The sequence below is a fragment of the Pocillopora damicornis genome, chromosome 4 (assembly GCF_964200805.1).
Source record: "Pocillopora damicornis chromosome 4, jaPocDami1.2, whole genome shotgun sequence".
NCBI lineage: Eukaryota > Metazoa > Cnidaria > Anthozoa > Scleractinia > Pocilloporidae > Pocillopora > Pocillopora damicornis.
In genome coordinates, this window is record NC_142673.1 from 6,020,239 (window position 1) to 6,038,962 (window position 18,724).

General features: G+C 38.2%; 4 protein-coding genes across 4 annotated transcripts; 2 read left to right on the forward strand and 2 right to left on the reverse strand.

Annotated features, from left to right (window-relative positions):
* Window positions 1-662: 662 nt before the first annotated feature.
* LOC149046596 (uncharacterized) lies at window positions 663-2,709 on the reverse strand. The gene is made up of 3 exons (XM_089202648.1): window positions 2,098-2,709; window positions 1,866-2,015; window positions 663-1,364 (listed from the first exon to the last, which is right to left on the reverse strand). Exons 1-3 carry the CDS (start codon window positions 2,414-2,416, stop codon window positions 820-822), a joined length of 1,014 nt encoding a protein of 337 aa, XP_089058774.1. The 5' UTR covers window positions 2,417-2,709; the 3' UTR covers window positions 663-819.
* A 6,967-nt stretch (window positions 2,710-9,676) lies between these two features.
* Window positions 9,677-10,561, forward strand: LOC149046597 (uncharacterized). Its single transcript, XM_089203382.1, has 2 exons — window positions 9,677-10,107; window positions 10,276-10,561. The coding sequence occupies exons 1-2, from the start codon at window positions 9,768-9,770 to the stop codon at window positions 10,476-10,478; spliced, it is 543 nt and encodes a 180-aa protein (XP_089059508.1). The 5' UTR covers window positions 9,677-9,767; the 3' UTR covers window positions 10,479-10,561.
* A 1,003-nt stretch (window positions 10,562-11,564) lies between these two features.
* Window positions 11,565-14,276, reverse strand: LOC113675710 (large ribosomal subunit protein eL36). The gene is made up of 4 exons (XM_027192305.2): window positions 14,231-14,276; window positions 13,817-13,919; window positions 11,767-11,901; window positions 11,565-11,683 (listed from the first exon to the last, which is right to left on the reverse strand). The coding sequence occupies exons 2-4, from the start codon at window positions 13,907-13,909 to the stop codon at window positions 11,594-11,596; spliced, it is 318 nt and encodes a 105-aa protein (XP_027048106.1). The 5' UTR covers window positions 13,910-13,919; window positions 14,231-14,276; the 3' UTR covers window positions 11,565-11,593.
* A 52-nt stretch (window positions 14,277-14,328) lies between these two features.
* LOC113675709 (phosphoacetylglucosamine mutase) lies at window positions 14,329-18,705 on the forward strand. The gene is made up of 2 exons (XM_027192304.2): window positions 14,329-14,919; window positions 16,616-18,705. The coding sequence occupies exons 1-2, from the start codon at window positions 14,451-14,453 to the stop codon at window positions 17,773-17,775; spliced, it is 1,629 nt and encodes a 542-aa protein (XP_027048105.2). The 5' UTR covers window positions 14,329-14,450; the 3' UTR covers window positions 17,776-18,705.
* The last annotated feature ends 19 nt before the right edge of the window (window positions 18,706-18,724 follow it).

Genomic DNA, 18,724 nt, shown 5'->3' on the forward strand with positions numbered 1-18,724 from the left:
GCAATATAACTGAGAGGGAACGAAGGAACCAGTAGGCGTATTGGCTCCTTAGGTTATGACAGATTCATGACAGATAACAATGGGTCAAACGTAAACGGACTTTCAGTCGTACTAGCTTTCTGTGTTTCCACGACGTTGTCTTTCCTCAGAGACTGTCTACGGTCTGTCCATTTAGATATAGAATGAAAATTAGTTTATACTTTACAGGTGAATAAAATAGTGCTTTTCGCGCGCTCTGATTGGTTAGTCCGGAAATGAATAGCAAGTATTTTTTACATCCGAGCAACCGATGAGACAATCGCAAGTCAAGAGTTTGATTTCAGACCATTTTCAGTATGTCGACATAAATGAGCTATACTTTTCTGTTTGGTATATACTGAAAAAAAACTACTCGCTCATCACTGTCGGTGAGAACATTAAGCAGAGGCTAAAAGATTTCTTCCGTAGGAAAAAGAAAATCAAAAGTTTTTTTCGTTGCAGTCAACGAGGTATTACGGGAAGTTTACCCTTACGCCTAAAATGTGCGTTTTCTACCGAACTTTGGAGGATTTTGGTTGAGTCACAAAAAATTTATCTGATCCTCCCTAAGGCTCTATAATATTCTTATGGATCCCCTTCTCTCCCTTCCCTCCCCCCCTTTTCATTGGCAGTTAATTGGCAGTCAATTTTCTATAGTACCCCCATGATACGTTGTTGGTGACAACTAATCCCCCACTCCGTTCCCCTTGAAAACTATGTAACCTCCCCAAAAAATGCCCCACTACCCCCCTCAGGAAATGCATAATGACTCTCCCTCGGGTGTTGTCAATTCTAGGACTTTTAACGCACAAATATCTGCCATAAGTCACCCAAAGACATTGCGATGTCTTTGGCGACATCATCATCACAAGCATGAGGCAAAGAGCCTATGAGCGAGTAATAGCGGGCCCACGGAATTAACAGTGCTCTTGAAAACAGACGGTTGTCTTTTAAATACCCGCTATGCCCCCATCTGTTTTCCGTTGGGTGGCCCCATTTTTCACAGTTTCTTGCAAGTATTGAGTGGTCGTCTCCGAGACGCGTAAAAGAACCGCAAGCGCGGGGAAAACTGTTACTGTCTGTTAAATACGCCAACACATTTGCTCCCTTGGAATCCTTGTTGGTCATGATGTGAAGCACGCGGCCAACTTTCTTTTTGAAGCAGTAGAACCGGATCTGTGTGAAGCCCATGTCGTTTCTTAGCTGATTGAAGCCCTTCCGTAACAAATAGTGGTTGTTAGATTTATATTTAGGGAGAATCTCCCTGTAAGAATTTGAGGTAACAGATGGAAGGTTATCAGGATTATTATCTTTCATAAGAAAGCGACCGATAAGAGTCCATCCACCTGACAAAAAAAAAAGGTATTTGTAAACATATCAAGGTGAATGGGTGAAAAGGTAAGCAAAGATTAGCTCTCGCCCAACCAATCTGATTGTTCCACTCCCTGTAGCCTCGATTTTGTACCAGGCTATTTTCACCTAGGTGCAAAAGAGAGGACCCTGGGTACGAAGTTACATTGTGTTGTGTTCAAAGGGAGAATAATATCATAACAAAATAATATCAGCTAATGACGTCCACCTGCTGTAATGGTTGTACTTACATTACTCTTCGCAAACAAAGTATTTATTTTCCTTAAGACTGACATGATTTTAGTTGTATCTTGTACAGAAATTGATTCAAAACAATACCCTAGAAATCTGGTTTGGGCAAGTCCTAAGTAGCTGTGGAACTAGATATGGAACTATCACCGTTTAAAACGCCGAATAATTTCGCTGTTCAACCAATAAGACACACGAAAATAAAGCACTTAACGGCGGCTTTTAACCTAGTTAAGGTCTAAACTAACCTTGTGCAGTTGTCATGTCACAGAACGCTATGAAGGGATCCCCTGAAGCTGTCGGGTCGATCCAGTACTCACCATCCCCCTCAGCGTCACCGCTTGTCAAGATATCTTGGCAGGAATAGCCTGGGACTAAATATTTTGAGCCTTTCTTTGCTGTAAGAAAATAGAAGTAAGAGGTCTTCTGTCAGCTCATGTGCTTATATCTTACCTGGGATCAGAGAGTTATCTAGGCTACCTCGAAAGTTATTCTCCATATAGGTAGCAGCTGCGTTATCTATGAAATCCTCTGGTCTTGACTTCTTTGTCTCCTTGTTCAATCTACATTCCTTTTGATCCCAAAGATACGTCACACTTTGACACTTTTCCTCTGAGCTGCACTCAAAGAAACAGTGACCAAAATGGTGTGCGGATTCTCTTCTGTAGTCATGTCCAACTAAAGCAAAACCATGCTCTTCTCTGTTGTCCCGGCATACAAGACTTTTTGCACGGTCACCAAAAACTGCTGTGGGTTGGACCACTATGTAAAATAGGGCCGTTATTGCTTTGGCAAACATTCTGAAATACACAAAGACAGGTTAAGACCTCAAGTTCGCTCTCTCGTTTACGTTGGCAAGTGTACTATACTCGCCCGTAGCAACTAGAATTTACAAAACAGTTCGACTATTAGATGTGACAGCGAAGGAATTCAACTTCTATTGAATCGTATTCGCGTTTCTGCGTGAGGTTCCGCAATAATTACATGATCGCTGTGGGTACTTGTTTCTCATTAGTACGTGTATGCTTCACTCGCCATGGGCAGTTTTTTTTCAATTAGTTGATTTACACTACGTAGTTCTTGGTTCGTCGTTTCGTTATCATCTACGTTAGTTTTTGCTAACGTGGCCGTGTTGTTTAGTATCTAAGAATTTCTTTGACCTAAATTGTCGGTTCGTTTTTATTTCATATAGTTTCTTTTTTCGGTCAGATATTTGTGTTTATTTGTTTTTAGTTCAAGCACAACTTCATTAATTTTGTAAAATGCATATGCATGCTTTCATTTCGGGGCGTAGAACCCTTAACATCAATCTTCATCGCCAAAGAAAAGTTCCTTGCTACTTATTTCAGCGAAAGTCTTGTCAAGAAAATCTTGCTGGACTAAAGTCTCTTAAGCTTAAGTTTTCTCCAAAATCCGTCAAGTCACGTTTTGATTAAGAAGATTTGTAATTAAAAAATAAATCATCAGTTTTTTTCTCTTAGCCAAATGGAAATTTTTTTCTGGGACTAAGATTCTTCTCGTCAGAGCAAACACAACTTGATTGACGAGGTCTTAAAAGTACTCAGCTACCGTGTCGAATGCGAAAGTCATAGGGTTTCCAACGATGATAGAGTGCGAAAACACAAGCTCACAATTGAATTTGCCCTTTCTTGTGGTGCCATCGTATCATTAACTCACAACTGCCGCATTTCTTGTGAATGATTCAGTTTAAACTTGAACATTGTAGTTACTTAAAACAGTTTCTTTTCTCACCTTTTCAGGGAAAATGCACTGAACCTCGTTCTCCAGGAGGCCACTATACAAAATATAGAAATAACATCTCAAAACGTTTTAACAATACGTTGGAAAAGGCTAATTAAAACTAATAATCACCCACCCACCTTGATGAATAAATTTATAGCTAAAACTGCAAAGAGAGTTCACCAGGTAAAATAGGACAGCTGCAAAATTTAATTTAATAAGTGATTTTATTGATTGTTTAATGTTTTGAGGAGATCATCACACAATCTTACCTCTTGATATCTGCGCAGAGCTAGTTGTGTAAAACATAATTTGGTTTTCAATGTTTCCGGCCGTCATTAGTCCACTAGAAAACTCAGCAGTCAGCTCTGAGGGGGGCTTGTTACACATTTAACCTCTTTGTTATCTGCTGAAAAGATAATTCGTTTTATCCAGTCAAGCCTTTTCTTGGCGGTCACTCACGGAGAATGGCCGCTTAATACAGGTTTGCCGCTATATATAGGTTCCACAATAGGGGTATTGTAAAAAACAATAAACAACGCCACTTTATGCCATAACTGACCATTCGATGTACAGAACCTCGCTCGAAATACTGGTACTACTACTAATACTTTGATTTTGGGAGACAAACATGGATTAAGAATTATCTCAAAGATTATTCTCTCGGTGGTTCCACTTTCAGTGACCATTCAATAAAGGTGGCGGACAAAAAACAAAAACAAAAGAGAAAAACAGAAAAACAGGCCGTTAGAACTTAGTAAAGGGCGACCGCGATCGCTTGATAGAGGTGACCGCTTATTAGAGGAGAAAATTACAACGATTGAGTGGTAAAAAATGCGGTACTTTGAAAACTGACCGCTTAATACAGGGTGAAACGTTTATTTCATTGATAAACATTGCACTCAGGTTTGTTACCTCTTGGCTATCGTCAATGGTCAGGGTGACATGACAAATCTGTTGAACAATATTCCAGGTAAGAATCAAGAATTAAGAGTCTCTTAATCTTTTCAAACAACTGTAGCGCATGATAGAAGATCAGACATAGAAGGTTCTGGCTTAACACCCCAACTGCGCGCTATAAAATGAAGTTAATTATATTTTCGTAATTGTATGGATTTGGTTTAATTGAAGGTATTGTGTTAGACTGGTTAATTGGTTTTCTCATTAAATTATGATGTAGAAATTTCACTGGGTGCATTTAAAAAATAATATATTACAATTTCAGTCTTATTCGCATCGTCCCAGAATCAATAGATGGTTTCTGGAACAAGAATGATAACACTGGAATGCTGTTTCACGCTCAAGAAACTTTCTATAGTATTTTTAAAACATTTCTTGTGATGTTAGCTCTGAGAATTCTGTGTTAAATCAAAGGATATCTTTAAGTTGATTCATTTCCTTCTTCTCACTGTCTCCTTGCATGAGAATATACTGACGCTGAAAGGGGAAATTCCGTTTTGGTCACGCGTGGTTGTAATAGGGCGAAATCATATGTGCAAGAATTTTGAGCTGAATGCGGGAACGATGTGTATAATATCAGGAGAACTTAACGTGAAGAGGCATATCTATGCGAAGAAAATGTTCCTCGATTTCAGGTTGTGACTTACTTGGACCAGGATTAGGTTGTTTTATTATAAACAAATTGCATCGGATGAAATACTTAAGAATTTCATTTTGACGGGAAGAAAATTAACGACGCCGAAAAGGCGTGAAATCCTCAGTAATGCGACATAAAGTCAGATTTCATTTTCAGTTATGGAGGAGGATTCTTCCCTCTTCACGGTGAAAAATATATTGCGGATGATCTCAATTGTACAGGTAAGGAATAAATGAAACGAAATGTCTTGTATTGCATTGGTACCTTTTTCTGAGGAAGGGAGGGGAAATGAGTTACATACGCGCAAGAGGATCATAAAAGAGCTATTTTGAATCAAAAAGAAATTGCTGGAATAAAAACTATGGTAGCAGCTATATATATATATATATATATATATATATATATATACTTATTCAGTAATATTGATTTAATGTTTAGATGTGGAGGCTGAAGGAGGAAATGAAGCGGGTGAAAGGAAAGTGGACGATAATGATTCCGAACGCACAAATTAACGATCAAAAATGTCTGAAAGAACATGACTCCGTGTAAGGTTTATTTCAGTCAAAATTCAAAACCTGATTACGAAGAATATGCTGATTGTAGAAATGATTTTGATATAAAATTAGATTCCTTTTTTAAAAAAAACTGCACGAGACCTCTAGAGGGCTGTCCTCTCTCCCCTTTCCCCCTCCTTGTAAATCCAGGGGTTCGGCAGTAAACAGAACTTAAGTTTAGTGCCAAACTGATTCCAGTAGGGATTTAATATCTGACCGCCGGATCATGTTCAGTCTTTTATTGTGAATGAATTTGCAACGAAATTGTCTCAAAATTTCACTTTTTCGGCCAATGATAGTTAGAGGGACTTGGCTGAAAAAATGCAGAAATCTCGTGTGACCTTGTGACTTAAAGCTTGTATTATTGCTTTCCAGTCAAGGCGGATGGTTCCATCTCACGTCTAGAAAGTAAACCTGATTTTGTTAATTACAGCTGTAATGATAAGGCTGTGCGAGACGAAAATTGAGTTTCATTATATTCATAAGAACATGTAGAGATAGAGGGATTGATTCAACCTTTCACTAGTCAATTTTAAGAACAGCTTTTATGGTGTAGATGAGGAACAGAAAAAACGGAGTTGGATAATTTGAGTATTTAAATATTTAACTACGGATTTCCGCCAGTTTTCTTTTCCCTAGTAAAAACTATTTATGCTGCATTTATCAAAAGAACTTGACTGTATGAGATTACTGGCAATGAGAAATTCATCAATTTGACTCCATTGAATTGTAGCAAGAGAACCGTACGGTTTCCAGATGATTCGGTAAAAGAGCAGGTAACCTTGGAAATTTACGCCGGATTTGCTCTCTTCGCCCACCCTTTAATAGATTCAAACTACAACCAACGTCAGGTCGCCAAAATTCATCTCCAGTCTGGCTGCAGAGTGACGGTGGATACAGTGCCGAACAAATTATTTATCTCCACGTTGTCTTCCTTACCATCAACAGATTTAGGCTACTTTTATGCGAACGTTGCGGGAAAATGACTCCGAGAATCCATCTACTCCAGCTTTGGTATTCATTATATATTACTGCTGTCAGTCTTTGAATCAGACAACTTTAGCAATAATCCAAGAAGAGCTGGATGAAAGACCATCATCTTCTTACACAGCTTACAAATATACTGATAATGTGCATTTACAAAAACTTTCAAAATATCACTAATGACCACAGTTCGCAAAATGTACTCGAGTTCACATTATTCCTTGTACTTCTTTTCAACGTTATATACACTGTAATTTGTGTTTGCTCAGTCTTACCGCGTGCATTCTTGCATCTTTGTTTTTATGCAAGGAAAAAGTAGAAAGTTCATTTCATCGCTAGAAAAGTTTTTAGGATGGCTAATGATCTTAACGATCTGTATTTGAAATTCAGTCTACCCAGTTGATTAGCAAAAATAGTTACCACCTCAGTTTCCAACAGTTATTGACGTTCTTTACTAGGTTCTATAGGAAAAGGCTTTTCTTTTCGCTCCAGCCTCTAACAGAGGTGTGAATGGAGAGGATGTACACGCACAAGTTTTGAATCTTATGAGGCGACGGCATAACTCCAAAAAGTATTAATCCTCGATATGTTTAATAACCAGTGAATCTAAGATCGCTTAATTATTGATAAAACACAATGTTTTAACGACCTGGAAGCAAATCTGTAGGGAAAACCCCCTTTATTTTTTCTTTTTCGGATTCTGCGAGCGTACCTCAGTGTCACAAAAGCTGCCCGCGTAGTTTAAGAAGATTGCTAGAACTGATCTAGAGTTGATGACAAAAAGAATTACAAGGCAGGCATTGCCCCAACAATACCATCGACAATGCCATATTGCTGCATTATTGATGAAAAACTTTAACTTTGCTGGCAATATTGATAACAAGAAGACATTTCTCCCCTCGATGAGAACTGAGAAGTATATTCAAGTGGAGTATCGATCCTCTACTTAAAAGTTATTATGGGCTTTTTACTCCCATTTCACAGTCCTGTTCCCTAACAAAGAGGATTTCAAAGGGCGTAGTCAACTTTTAAAGTATGAAGTAGGTAAGTGTTTTGTAAGAAGAAGAACGAGAAGTAGGACGATGCCGAAAAGAAATAAAAGATCTGAACACCTCCGGAGCCGCAAACGCCTTACTGTGTTAGCGTCGACACCTCAAATGTAGGACGGAATCTATTTGAATGTTCAGGATTGAAGGGCGTTTAATTTAAGAAAGTTCGTTGGATGGGTAAAGAATATTTTGAACACTGAATTTTAACCCGCACTCTAGCGTACTGGCATATTGTATAAAATTAACACCCTCAGTGGAAAAGCAAGAATATGATGCATTTCTTATTTATCATTAGAATCAGTCAGCATGGTTAAGTCGTTTGTTTGCTGTCGCCTCGCAGATATATGCTTTCCTGAAACATGATCAGACTTAAAATTGGAGTATCGTCATCAGTTTCCCAATGAAACTCATTCGACTTTCGATCCTTTGCCTCTAAGGCACTATTTGGTACGAGTTAGCATGACTTTGTAGGTTAAACAGTTCAAATTGTTTTGCATGTCCTCGAGCACGAAAAGTTTTTGGGACGGTTAATGATCTTAACAATCTGTATTCAAAATTCAATCTACCCAGTTGATTAACAAAAATGGGTGCCACCTCAGTTTCCAAAAATCATTGACGTTCTTTACTACGTTAGTGAGAGAAAAGGCTCTTCTTTTCGCTTCAGCTTGTCACAGAGGTGTGAATCGAGAGGATGTACATGCACAAGTTCTGAATCTTATGAGGCGAAGGCATAACTCCAGAAAATATTAATCCTCGATATGTTTAATAACCAATGAATCTACGATGGCTTAATTATTAATGAAAGACAATCTTTTAACTACCTGGAAGCAAATCTTTAGGGAAAAGCATATTATTTTCTTTTTCGAATTCAGCGAAGGTGCCTCAGTTACAAAAAAGCTGCCAGCGTAGTTTAAGAAGAGTGCTAAAATTGATCTAGAGTTGACGAGGAGGAGAATTACAAGGCTGGCATTGCCCAATAATACTATCGACAATGCCATATTGCTGCATTATTGGTGAAAAACTTTAGCTTTGCTGGGAATATTGATAACAAGAAGATATTTCTCAGCTCGATGACTGAGAAGTATTCAAGTGGAGTATCAATCCTCTACTTAAAAGTTGTTATGGGCTTTTTACTCCCATTTCACAGTTCTCTTCCTTGACAAAGAAAAAATTTCAAAGGGCGTAGTCAACTCTTAAAGTATGAAGTAGGTAAGTGTTTTGTAAGAAGTAGAATGAGAAGTAGGACGACGCCGAAAAGGAATAGAAGATCCGAACACCTCCGGAGCTACAAACGCTTTATTGCGTTAGCGTCGGCACCTCAAATGTAGGCCGGAATCTATTTGAATGTTCAGGATTGAAGGGTTTTTAATTTAACAAAGTTATTTGGATAGGATAAAGAATATTTTGAACCCGCACTCTTGCTTACCGACATATTGTATAAAATTAACACTATCTGTTAAAAAGCAACAAAATGATGCATTTCTTATTTATCATTAGGATAAAACAGTAGGATTAAGTCGCTGTATGCCAATTGGTTGAAACACAAGCTAAAACAACCCGTTTGACGATGATGTCAAATTTCCATGGGTTACTAGTTTAAGAAAGAGTTATAGGCGATAGGCGAACACTCTGCTTCTCAGTATATTTGACAAACAGCCAGGAAAAGACGAGTCGCCTTGGAGAAAGAGGCACAGAAATATGTAGCTTGAGAACAAGTAACGCTCCTTTTGTTTCATTTGGTATATCTTATACTGCGTCCAACTCAAACAAGTTGAAAGTTTTTGCACAAAAATCGATGATTGTGAACCCGTTTGAAACTAAAGCAGCTTTTCAGCACAATTCATCCTTCAGGAAGACCAAGGCACTATCACAATCCTTATCTAAAAGAGGTAATAATTGTATCGTAAGGAAAACGATTCTGATGAAAAATGGCGTTTCAACAGTTTCGGAATGATGACATCTTGAACGTGCCATTTATGTGTTGACATGTCAGTGGAAATTTCTGAAATTGTAGTTCACTGCAAGGGTCATTTCTTTTCCTCAATTTCGTCCGTAGGAATGAATATTACGTATTCAGTCATATTATCAGATCCCTTCCACGCGCGGCCATGTAATATCCTTTATATGTAAAACTCGTTAGTACTTATAATTATTAAAGAAAAGGTACATATGGATGTTAGCGACATGTTATAACTCTACAGTATCATTATTACTGAATAACTGAACATGTACATGTCCTTTGCTTACAGAGTTTCAGTCGCCATGGAAATTTGTCTTTATGCCCTGTTCGTCATATTGGGCCTACCCATAACATTTACCGGCCAGTCTACGTGCCGGGACAACCAAGAGGAGTTTGGTTTTGCCTTGGTTGGGCATGACTACAAAAGTGTGTACGCTGACCATTTCAGCCGCTGCTATTTTGAGTGCACTTCAGTGGAGAGATGTCAAAGTGTGACGTATCTCTGGGATCAAAAGGAATGTAAAATGAACCACGAGACAAAGAAGTCAAGACCTGAGGATTATGTGCAAAATCCAGCGGCTACCTATATGGAGAATACCTTCCGAGGTATTGTTAACCAGGAACATTTTCCAGTTATGTCTGTAAGCCATTTTGGAAGGGAGGGGACTGTAAGTTTTACCTTTGCTCGTTGACTCCTTCGCTTGTTGCATGAGCTCAGTTAAGATAAAGCTATATTCTCTCTAACAGAAGACTGCTTACTTATTTTCTCTACAGCAAAGAAAGGCTCGAAATCCTCGATCCCAGGTCATTCTTGCCGAGAAATCGTATTAAGCGATAACTCCCAGGGGGATGGTGAGTACTGGATCGACCCAACAGCTTCAGGGAGACCCTTCACAGTGTTCTGTGACATGACGACTGACGAAGGTAAAAAAAAAAACTTACATAATTTGATAAATAACAAATTACATTTTAGATAGACTTGGCTTTTCGTTTGCTGGGCTGCCAACATTAACCTTTAACCAAGTAACATACTTGATAACTGCCTCTTTTATTAAGTTATACTCATACATAATGAAGGGCCTGTATCTAACATTCAGAAAAAATATCTTAAGAGCATAAATATACAAAATTTCTTTACATGAAAAGCTCTTCGTTTTGATGAGCGCGGATGTCCCAGATGAAAAAAGTACCATGTACTTATGCTTGCGATCTTTCATTGGGCACAATTTGGGCTGCAAAATGAAGTTACCTCCCCTTAATTGGGATCCTCTCTACATCTTCAAATCTTCATCACTCTGCATGCAACTCGTATCTTCCCAGGAAAGACTAAAAAAAATGGCGCTCTTTTTTTGATTATGCCGTTTCCAAAGTGCTAGTACTAATAGTCATCAACAACAAGTAAAATACTAAACCAGGTAAAGTAAATTAAAGTAACTCCCTCTTGTATTCATGCATTTTCAAGCGAGCAGATATTGAGAAGACTCAAGCCTAACAGGTAGAGGTTGTTACCTAGATCTAGCACCAAATTCTCCTAACTTATTTCAAAGGAAGTCTGTAGCAAAAAGAGGGTAGAATTAACAATCAAATCTTGGGAGTTTACCCTTCAACTCCCACAAGTGGTGAACCTCTGCCTATGATATCCATATGTTTTTTAGCTAATGGTTATTAATACTGAAACGTATTAGGAGGAAATTGTTATCTAGATATTACACCAAATTCCCTTAACTAATTTAAAAGGAATTATGTGGCAGCACAAGGAGAGGATTAACAATCAGATCTTGGGAGTTTAAGAATTTAATGTAAAAGTGGGTTAAGGAAATAAAATTACAATTCAGTTTGTTTGCTGTTCTTTGTATGATCCTTAAAATATCATGGTTGCCCTCTAGGTATAAATCTTTTCCAATTTTACCATGTTCAAGGGTCACATGTTCATCAATGTATCTTAACACAAAATGCTACGCAGCCACATTGATCAAATAAATACTATGACACATGGAAAGCCACTTCTGATTTTTGTTAGTTGGCAAAATATTCTCTGCGGACACACAGACAAAACAACAAAATCCAGAGAAAAGAGACTTTTATTGACAATTTAATGCTGTTGTTGTTGTTGTTTTCTCATTGCAGCAATGACGCCTTGCATTTCTTCACGCTTTCTCTTTCCTCGGGTGTGGGTTCCCAGCTACAATGACATTTGAAATAACACTTGGTTAGAGAGTTGATCAAATCAATTAATGTCAAAAATGTTAAACAGCCAATAATTACCCTCTTCTTGACAAATTTCAAGGCCCTTTTATCTTTGCCTATCCTGAGCAACTCCATGCAACGTTTCTCATAAGGTGTAAATCCAACAACTTCACGCACAAGATCGCGGATGAATTTGACCCTTTTGTTACCAGCCTGGAAAAAAACAAGAAAGAAAAGTTTATAGATCACCAAGAGTCTTCATCTTTTTATCCTTACTGTTATAGGAAGTAGAAAGGAAAACACATCCACAAGACAGAACACAGTTTCTACCCAAAAGCACTCAGTTATAAGATTGGGTAAGTTTGAGAAAAATTGTCCCTTAAAATTCTCCTTCTGGACTATTTTAGAGCACTTCACAGCTCCCGAGAACAAGCCTAAATAAGTGCACAGCTATAGCTAAGAACCAGTAACTGGCCAAAACTGAAAGCAAGTATGCCACCTTCAGCAGCCTACTCACACATGTTCCACAAACATTGCTGATAAACAGTCATGCAGCTATTCAATTTCCATTGCCAGATTCTGTAGCACAGCCATTCCCAAGTGCGAGTGGAATTGGAATTAAAGACATATGATAACTCTATCATTAAACATTCTCCCTTAATTAGTAATAGTTGTTTGTATACAATGGTGACAAAGTAATTAAATGTTCAGTGTCTGATCTAGACCATGCCATTGCAGGATTGCCACAGTTTGAGCAAATATGACCCTTTCAAATACCTGTTCTGGGTCATTCAGGCACACTTCAAATTGTGTTTAAAAAGAAAAAGAACAAGGAAATGTAAATTCTCTGGGTACAAAATCTTCTTAAAACAATATTTTGGTTTAAATTTCAGATCAAAAGTAAAGCAAGAACCAAAATCCATGGAAAGTAACATACATAAAAGGCTCAATTTCAGAGGTTCCTGGGCACTAGTTTGAGTAAATGCCATGGGGATGGAGGGGGGGGGGAGGGGGGAGAGAGAAGAGATAGAAAATTGATGACTAGGACAAATTGCCCCCCCTAGCTGGAAATCCTGGATCAGACACTGTATGTGACATATGCAACAAGATGGCCCAGTTAGTTTCAAAAATGTGTCTAGTAGGACTGAATGTTCAGGCATTTTCTGTCCTTGAATTGCAAAAAAACAAGCAAACAGTTGCTAATTGTTTACAACAGGAAGAGCGTGAGGAAAAAGTTTGTTACACTTTCTGGACACAACCATATCTTAGTACATAATATTATTTTATAAAATAATTCAAATAGTATGCACGCTCTGATTGGCCATAAAACCATTTTACATCAGTGTATGTAAACACGGTTCTCATACTGAATCTTCTTGTGGAGTTCTCCCTGGTATTTATTTAGCAGTAACTCAGTTTCTTTAAGTTTGTTTTGAGTACAGTAATGGAAGAAGAAGATTTTCCTAATTTTTCTTTGGAGTTTAATTGTCCCAGTATTCAAGAAACGGCCGAAAAGCCAAATGAACAACAACAACAAGCACATCACTTTCCTTTGTTGCAAGAAGAGGCTCTTTCATTAGTTATTTCATAAAAGAAATGTAAAATGGTTTCCGTATTACATAGCCTGATGTAAACACTTGGGAGGTTGGGAGAACACTCAATAAGCTGGAAACCACTCCGCTTTGCGTCGTGGTTTCCTACGCTTATCTCCTGTTCTCCCAACCTCCCACGTGTTTACATCAGGCTATGTAAACATGGAAACCATTTAACATTTCTTCAATATCATACTCAATAACAATACTAGCATTGGAGCAGAGGTTTGCTTTTACTCAGAACTTAGAATTAGAGAGGCACAACATCTCACTCTTTCACTGAGATCATACAGTGCACCTCACCACTATTCAGGCTATGTAAAGAAGCCATCATACAGATCTTCTTAAGCTGATGTTTCTAACGTTAGCCCTTCGTGAGAGCTGTGACAAAGGGCTAACGCTCGAAACGTCAACTTCAGTAACTTTTTAAGGTGGCCAATTTAAATTATCAACTCAGTTGATAAAACTAAATTGTCTTGTTACACCCTCCAACGATGCCGCACCACAGTTAAAAGAATAATAGGAAAAAAACTTACTCCTTTTCTTCTGGATGGTTTCGGTTTCTGCACTGTTTTCGTGGTTTTGTGACCCTTGTGGAGTCCTACCGCCATTTCTAGGTTACGAGCCATGGTTTCTTCTCTGTTCGATTAATATTTGGATAAATTTTTAGTTTGAAATGCGATAATCAACGATAAAAGTTTAACAATTTCAACATTCAAGCTGTTTCAACCTTATGTCCCTCATAAATTTGAAGCCTGTGATCAAACAACTTCGCCCAAACTTTCATTACACAGACGTAAGATGCTATGAGAAGTCAGATCGACTTGAATTTTAGAAAAAAAAAAGGAAAATAATCTGTCTCAGAAACTTAGAATTAGCATTTTTATTTGTTACATGTAAAAGTCTATAATATTTCTCAAGGATGGCAAAGATGAAAGTCGATATATTACCTCGTTCGAAGAACACAACAATCATCGAAACGAAAGGGTAGAAGAGGAAGAGCCAGCAGTAATTAAGACTATATGATAGCGGTGAAGTTTTGAAAAAAGGCGTGCGCTGGCACTCGGGCGCGATAGAGATCTGGAACCAAGATACCAACGTGTCTTCTTTCGTGAGGAAATTAAACGCTTCTTTTAGTGATTAGCCTTTATTTCTCCGTTCTAATCTCCTATGGTTATGGATCCTTTTCTCCAGAAGGCTGCAGAAGTTAGTAAGCAACATCCAAAACCTGACATGAAGTTCAGTTATGGAACCGCAGGGTTTCGTACGCTAGCTGACAATCTGGACTCTGTGATGTTTCGCATGGGCTTGCTCGCCGTTCTGCGTTCAAAGGCCAAAGATGGACAAGTGATCGGCGTGGTCGTCACTGCTTCTCATAACCCAGAGCACGATAATGGCGTGAAACTTGTAGATCCTTTTGGCGAGATGCTACAGCCATCTTGGGAGAGACATGCATCGGAACTTGCCAATGCTGAAGATGTGGCTGAAGTCCTGAGGGGGGTAGTCACAGAACACGGTATCGATTGGAATGTCCCAGCTAAAGTTTTCATCGCAAGAGACACCAGACCGAGTGGTAAACAGTTCGTGCAGGCTCTAGCGGAAGGAATTGAAGCTTTGGGTGGATCGTATCAGGATTACGGTAAGGAGATAATTTTTCCTTTGGGGGAGGAGGGGTTGAATACCGAACGGAAGTAAAGAGCCGAGCTCAATCTTTCGGCCATATCCTTAGTTCAACCGGTAAGATGTATTCTCTATCCAAGTTTAGTGAGAGTTCTCGTTTGTAAGTTAGAACTCTAGAAAGATTGTAATTCCTGTCTCCAATACTAACAAAATTGGACGACCTCTAAGCGCCGGGGAGTCTAGGAATGTTAAACTGTGGTGATATTGTTTAGAAATACTAATATTATCATGTGAAGGTGGCCAGAAATATATGCAAAGCTGCTGAATAACTTACAAGGGTGTCTTTTATGAGAGCTCTGATTGTAGGATAAAGTGGTTTATTTGGACAATAATTGGTATAAGTGACATGGTGGCAGTGAAACTTGTAGAAACACCTTTAACCTTTAAACTTGCAAGATCTGATTGTTGATTCTCCCCTCTACCTGCTTCACATTTTCATGTAAATCAGTTACGAGAGTTTGGTACTAGATCAATAAAACAACTTGTACATGATAAGTTAAATATTCTCATCACCCGTTTGTTGGATAATGTATGAATATTAAAGGGAGAAGTTACATTTTAATCACTTGTGGGAGTTAAAGGGTTAAGACTCTAGCTGGTGTGACCTAATGCAGTGTGTCTTCTCTCTATAGTTCTAGCAAACTGTGCAGCAGTTGTTTATTCTTAACTCCCAAGTAGAAAAGAAAAAGCTGTGAACATCCCCTCATATCTGTTTTTCCTTTTGGCAGATAAACTAACACTTTGTTTTATACACCTGAATAAAAGTTAACAATGTGATCTTTAACTGTAAAGGGGGTAAGTTTGTAAAGAAACTGTCTTGCTGCATTGGTGGGAGACTAACAGGGTAATTTGGTGTTATCAACTGGGTTGAAGACTTAAATTGGCCACTTTAAAGAGTTTCAAAGCTGACATTTTGAGCATTAGCCCTTTGTCATAGTGAAAGACTGAAGGGCTAACGCTTGAAACATGAGTTTTGAAATCGTTCATAGTGGCCAATTTATATTGTCAACTCAGTCAATAATACTTAATTACCCTGTTTATCTTAAACTGTAATGGGATGAACACGAAACTCAAATTTCTTACCAACTGATACAGATTTCCTGTATTAAAGTCCTTTTGGCACCCTTATTAGCTTAACACTTTCATTCCCAAGATCTCATTAGTAATTCCCCTCACTGTCTGCCATATAATTTCTATGATGTTAGTTGGGTGAGTTAGGTATTAGTTCAACTAATAATCCTTTAATTAATATCTTTCCTCTTATCACTTGTCTGGTTGATATTATGTTGACAATGTAAAAAGTATTTTTTTTTGGTTACTTTTAGGAGTTTAAGGGTTTCAGTGATGTATAAAAGTTGTAATGCCTTACAGTGTTATTGTATCTATATCTGTGTTAACCCTTTACATCCTAACATCAGTATCTGTATTCCCCAGTTGTTCTTTACTCATTTCTCAAGGTGCCGACAAGGAAAATTTGTTGAACAATCAAGAACTTTTTTGTTAGTGATCATTTCTTTTATTCTCTTGTCCTTTAATGTTTAATTCAGGGGTAATATTGTAAGGAGAAACTACATGTTAATCACTCGAAGGGGTCTAAAGGTTACAATGTTGTTTTGAACCTTGAAATTTAAATTGTGAAATATAATTTTTTGTAGGTGTTTTGTCAACCCCTCAGTTGCATTACATGGTGAGATGTGCCAATACAGCCGGTGAATATGGCGAGGCTACAGAAGAGGGATATTACAAGAAGATCTCCAAGGCTTTCCTTCATCTGCGTTCACTATCAGGCAAAACTGATGTACCAGTTATTAAGCTGGATGGTGCAAATGGAGTAGGAGCTCTAAAAATCAAAGAAATGGCCCAGCACCTGAATGATACCCTCTCCATTTGGGTGTGTAATGATGGATCAACTGGAAAGCTCAACGAAAAGTGTGGTGCTGATTTTGTCAAGCTTCATCAACGTGCTCCTGAAGGAATGGTTATAACCCCAGGTGATCGTTGCGTCACATTCGATGGGGATGCTGATCGAGTCCTGTATTTTTATTTCAACAAAGAAAATAAATTTTGTTTGTTAGATGGAGATAGAATTGCCACCTTGATGGTGGGTTACCTGAAAGACAAACTTGATAAAACAGGAGTGACACTCGAAAGAGGTTTAGGAATAGTCCAGACAGCTTATGCCAATGGTAGCTCAACATCCTATGCCGAGAGCACCCTTGGTGTTCCTGTAGCTTGTGCAAAGACAGGAGTGAAGCATGTTCACCACAAAGCTGAAGAATTTGATATTGGAGTCTACTTTGAAGCAAATGGCCATGGAACTGTGCTGTTTACAAAGGATGTTGTGGCCAAGATGAAGGCTATTGTTCAAGACACTGATGCTGGCACTGAGAAGCACAAAGCAGCTGAAAAGTTTTTAAGCATGGTAGATCTTATCAACCAAACTGTGGGTGATGCCATGAGTGACATGTTAGTGGTTGAAACCATCCTTTATGAAAAGGGGTGGAGCTTGGAGGACTGGGGAGCCGCATACACAGACCTCCCCAATAGGCAACGCAAAGTCACCATCAAGGATCGCACAGTCATTAAAACAACAGATTCTGAGAGGAAGACTACAGCTCCAGAGGGGCTTCAAGAAGAAATTGATAAGCTTGTTGCCGGGTATAAAAGTGCAAGGTCCTTTGTTCGACCCTCTGGTACTGAGGATGTTGTCCGTGTTTATGCAGAGGCAGACACAAGAGAAGCAGTGGATTCTTTGGCACGAGAAGTCTCTCAGATAGTTTATGATTTAGCTGGTGGTATTGGAGAGAGACCTTAATAGCACCGAACAGAAGTTTGTTTAATTTCACCTGCTGCAAAAGCAGCTGTTTTTCATACTTTTCCTCAGGTTTCAGATCTAAGAATATCTACTGTTGATAAAGTTTGTAGGTAGGGTACTTACAACTTCAGAATGAACTAATATATTTTGAATATACTGAAAACTAATTCATTTCCCTGTAATTGTCATCAAAATGATGGTCAAAATGATAAACCAAAGATTTGCTACCTTAAAATTTATTTTTTTTTCATTGACTAACTATCAAGACACATGTATATTCTGCATTTGCAAATTAGGAAATTAATAGATAAATTTGGAAGTAGAGTATTATGGGCAATACTGTGTTGTTGCATTTTAATGTGTATAATTTTTTGAAGGAAAACTGGTAACCAGGGTATGGGTTGGGAACTAAGAAAATATATTCATGCAATACATTGAAAATGCAAGACTTCTTTGTCTGTTTAAGAACTGGTAACAGCAGTTACCCATCATCCTTTTTCTCCATAATGAGGAGAAACTGGGATGACTGTGGTTATCCCATAGACAGCAAAGGTCTTTAGTGCTTTTCTCTCTGAGATGTTTCTGATAATGCATTTCATATCAGCTCATCTTTCAACATCTCCTTCAATACCAATAACCAAGGAGATGCTCTTTCTTTTGACTGCAGTATCAGTATGGTTATCCTCCACTTTGCATTCTATACCGACATAAATTTTAGCCACAGTATGATAGGAAAATTTGTCAAACAATCAAAGTCCTTTAGTTGATCATCTCCACCATTTTCATAACCTTAATGTTAAATTTAGCAATGACAATTTTGAAAAATAATATGCTAGTCACCCTTGAAGGTGACTAGCATATAATCTGTGATTTCGTACTGTACGTGTAAGATTGATTCATCTGAATAATGCAAATAAAAGTGAAGTTTAAGTTGGTGTCTTAAAGAAAT